Genomic DNA, 1429 nt, shown 5'->3' with positions numbered 1-1429 from the left:
CCCTAGAGCCGCAGGTTCAAGACCTGTATGTGGCCCTAGAGCCGCAGGTTCAAGACCTGTATGTGGCCCTAGAGCCGCAGGTTCAAGACCTGTATGTGGCCCTAGAGCCGCAGGTTCAAGACCTGTATGTGGTCCTAGAGCCACAAGTTCAAGACCTGTATGTGGCCCTAGAGCCGCAGGTTCAAGACCTGTATGTGGTCCTTGAGCCGCAAGTTCAAGACCTGTATGTAGCCCTAGAGTTGCAGGTTGAAGAACCGTATGTGGCCCTAGAGCAGCATGTGGCTCTTCAACCTGCAGCACTTTCAAGTTTACCTCCTCGATCGTTTACAGCATGAACCTCCTGCGTTGTGTATTTGAAAGTAAAAGTACTAGATGTGAACAGGAAGTGAGTATTTGAGCTGTGTGTTTCTCTGCAGGAGTCTCTGCGCTCTCTGACCAAAGGGGCCCATCAGCTGATCCAGCAGGACTTGGCCTGGGAGCCTCTAGATGTGGCACCTTCTGTGGCCTTGGAGGTTTTCTCACAAAGCAGGTACCCCCCCCCACCCCCCCCACCCACCGGTTTTCCAGCTCTTGTTTTTTTTCTTCAACAAGATAATGAGCGTTACTTTTGATCTTGGTCTCCTCAGGCGTGAACAGGAGGAGGTGGAGCAGAGAGCGTCGGAGAGTCCTAAAGGCACCGTGACGCTCTACAGGTGACCTGAAGCTGCTTTTCCACTTTAACCGTGGTCGTCGTGGCGTCGCTCAACCGTTTGCTGATCTTTGCAGGTGTGGCGATCACGTGCTGCTGAGCAGGGGCCCTCTGGTGGCCAGAACAGGCCTGTGCTCGCAGTACGAGGTGACGGCTCTCCACAGCCGGGGTCAGGGGCCCTGGGGGCTCCAGCGACGGGCTCAGGGCCTCTCTCTGCCTCTGCAGCTGCAGGTAAGGAGGCGACAAGTTCGGCTTTCTGATCATTTTTAACCAGAGACACACTAAATACAGTTCAAAGTTTTTAACTACCGCTTGTTGTTTTTAATCCAGTTTGACATTCCCAAATCAAGTGACTTCTAAATACAAAGTATCAGATTTTAAATTTAAACTACTAAATGCTGGGTTTTATACTAGAGCCCAACCGATACGGAAGTTTTGGCTATCGTTGAAAATTTTTGTTCTTTGTCCACCCCCAAGAATATCAGTAAACAGTGAGTGGAGCGGGGCTTGTTTATTTAGCACAGCTGTTAGCCTCAGTAATGAGGGCGTTGCTTCGGTCGGTCATGGTGAAGAAAGGTTGAGTCAAAACAGTTCAAGTTGAGCGGGGCTTAGTCCTCAGTAATGAGGGCGTTGCTTCGGTCGGTCATAGTGAAGAAAGAGTTGAGTCAAAACAGTTCAGGTGGAGCGGGGCTTAGTCCACAGTAATGAGGGCGTTGCTTCGGTCGGTCATGGTGAAGAAAG

The 1429-nt window shown here is 51.1% G+C and overlaps 1 protein-coding gene across 1 annotated transcript in view; it reads left to right on the top strand.

Annotated features, from left to right (window-relative positions):
* mrpl39 (mitochondrial ribosomal protein L39) overlaps positions 1 to 1429 on the top strand; it is a 14680-nt gene that overhangs the window by 6044 nt on the left and 7207 nt on the right. The window contains exons 6-8 of the mRNA XM_037696449.1: positions 417 to 529; positions 627 to 692; positions 766 to 919. Of these exons, the coding sequence (XP_037552377.1) occupies positions 417 to 529; positions 627 to 692; positions 766 to 919 (333 nt within the window). The remainder of the gene's footprint in view (positions 1 to 416; positions 530 to 626; positions 693 to 765; positions 920 to 1429) is intronic.

Source organism: Nematolebias whitei, chromosome 23 (genome assembly GCF_014905685.2).
Source record: "Nematolebias whitei isolate Nwh7 chromosome 23, NemWhi1, whole genome shotgun sequence".
In the NCBI taxonomy this organism is placed as follows: Eukaryota; Metazoa; Chordata; class Actinopteri; order Cyprinodontiformes; family Rivulidae; genus Nematolebias; species Nematolebias whitei.
The sequence above is the reverse complement of the archived record's forward strand: the minus strand, read 5'-3'. Positions and strand labels throughout refer to the sequence as shown.